Consider the following 2,196-nt stretch of genomic DNA (forward strand, 5'->3'; position numbering starts at 1 on the left):
AAAAAAAAAAAAAAAAAAAAAAAGTTTGGCAGGTAAGATGCTTATTTAGGTCTGACATAAGAACTCTGAGTGAGAACTGTAATTGAACCCTTTTGGTTCAAGCGATTTTCCTGCCTCAGCCTCCCAAAGAGCTGGGAGTACAGGCATGCGCCACCACACCAAAAGGCTACTTTTGGGAATTCATGGAATTTTAAGTCTGAGCCAGGTACTGTCCTAAGCGCTTAACAGGAATTAACCAATCTGATCCTCATGGATGATGATGATGAATTTCCCCAATAACCCTATGACTAGAATACTATTATCCCCATGGAACGGACGAGGAAACTGAGGCTCAGAGAAATCACATAGAAAGGAAGTGGCCCAAGAGGAGTTGAATGCCGCCTGAGCCTGCCGCTGTCCCAGTGCATATGCGCCCGCGTGCCCTGCGTGTCCCCGAGTCCCCCGAGGCTCCCCTGCGGGGCCGGCCCTTCCTGCCTCCGGGCGGCCCCTCGCCCCCCTGCCCTGGGCTTCCTGTGACCGCTTGTTTGTTTGCGAGCCCTGGTGGCGGCAGCGGAGGCAGCAGAGGCGGCAGGAGAAGGAGGGAAATCATATTAATAATGCCCTGGTTCCAGCAGGAAACGGCCGTCAGACACGCTCGCTGGCTCCCTCCCTCGCCCAGGAGGCAGGAAACCCGGGGACGGATGCCAAGGCCGCCCGGAGACCTCGGCCAGGCTTGGCCAGCCCGGGCACGCAGGCGGGGAGTCTCACCTGATGTCTGGGTAGTCGCGCACCAGCACTCCCACCTCCACCTGGATGCTGGGCGTGTCCTCTAGCTGCAGGACTTCAGCCAAATGGGGCACCACGGCGTCCAGCCAGGAGGCCTGGGACTCCTGTGAGGTGAGGCAGGGGAGGGAAGGCTCAGGGCTTACACCTTCCCAACACCGACTCTACCAATTCCTGACCCTCCGGTGGCCTGACCCTTTTAGAGATGGCCTGTTATCCCATCTCTAAAAGGTAGCAGAAACCAGGGGTGGTGGCTCACACGTGTAATCCCAGCACTTTGGGAGGCTGAGGTGAGCGGATCATTAGAGTCAGGAGTTCAAAACCAACCTGGCCAACTTGGTGAAACCCCATCTCTGCTAAAAATACAAAATTAGCTGGGCGTGGCGGTGGGCGCCTGGGCACCTGTAATCCCAGCTACTCGGGAGGCTGAGGCAGGAGAATCACTTGAAATCGAGAGGCAGAGGTTGCAATGAGCCGAGATTGCGCCGCTGCACTCCAGCCTGGGAGATGCAGCAAGACTGTCTCAAAAATAAAGAATAAAAGAAAAATAAAATGAAATATAGCAGAAGACAGACTGTGGCCACATTTGAGAAAATATAATTTCCTCCCAGTTTTGTAGATAATTTGGAACTCGGGGACATCTCTCAAAACCTCTTCCAAGTTTGCAAAATGTGGCCTTGGGCGGGGGTGGGGTGGGGGGGGGTGGAGACTGGATAAAGTGTACAAGGAAGCTCCCTGCATTCTTTTCTTACATCTGCATGTGAATCTACAATTGTCGCAAAAATTTTCCAAAGAAAACATTCCAAGGACTCCGGGCTAGAAACTCCGGGAAGAGCGACTGAAATGAGGACCTTCCAGCCCAGCTGAATATAACTGGGTACAAATAAGATCTGGTGGTCTTAAATTCCTGAGTTTAGAAGCGCTGGGATTTCTGAGTTTCTGTTGCATATGGCTTCTCTGTAGGCTCATGGAGTCTTTTTTGTTTGTTTGTTTCTGTTATTATTATTTGAGATGCAGTGGCAGGATCTCTGCTCACTGCAACCTCAGCCTTTTGGTTCATGCGATTTTCCTGCCTCAGCCTCGCAAGTAGCTGGGACTACAGGCTTGGGCCACCGCGCCCGGCTACTTTTGGTAATTCATGGTGTTTTAAGTCTGAGCCAGGTACTGTCCTAGGCACTTAACTGTAATTAGCCAATCTGATCCTGAAAGCAATGGATAGGGACCATTATTCGCCTTATTTAGCAGCCGAGGAAAGCGCCCAGAGGTAAGTTCTGGGAGCAAGAAAGACAGGTTTTAAGCACCAAGGGTGTGGATACACCCCTGTTAATGGCTGCTGTTGACCCCAAGTTCTGTTCTGAGCCCCTGTGCCCGTGGCTTTTGAGACCTGGAATTCTCACAAGCCAAGCCTCCTCGTGGTTTCTGAAAGCCGCCCCC

General features: G+C 52.3%; 1 protein-coding gene across 1 annotated transcript in view; it reads right to left on the reverse strand.

Moving 5' to 3' along the window:
- EXOC3L2 (exocyst complex component 3 like 2) overlaps window positions 1-2,196 on the reverse strand; it is a 30,001-nt gene that overhangs the window by 3,398 nt on the left and 24,407 nt on the right. Inside the window, exon 11 of the mRNA XM_017502447.2 lies at window positions 748-870. Within this exon, the coding sequence (XP_017357936.1) occupies window positions 748-870 (123 nt within the window). The remainder of the gene's footprint in view (window positions 1-747; window positions 871-2,196) is intronic.

This window comes from Cebus imitator, unplaced genomic scaffold (assembly GCF_001604975.1).
Source record: "Cebus imitator isolate Cc_AM_T3 unplaced genomic scaffold, Cebus_imitator-1.0 Scaffold296, whole genome shotgun sequence".
Taxonomy (NCBI): domain Eukaryota; kingdom Metazoa; phylum Chordata; class Mammalia; order Primates; family Cebidae; genus Cebus; species Cebus imitator.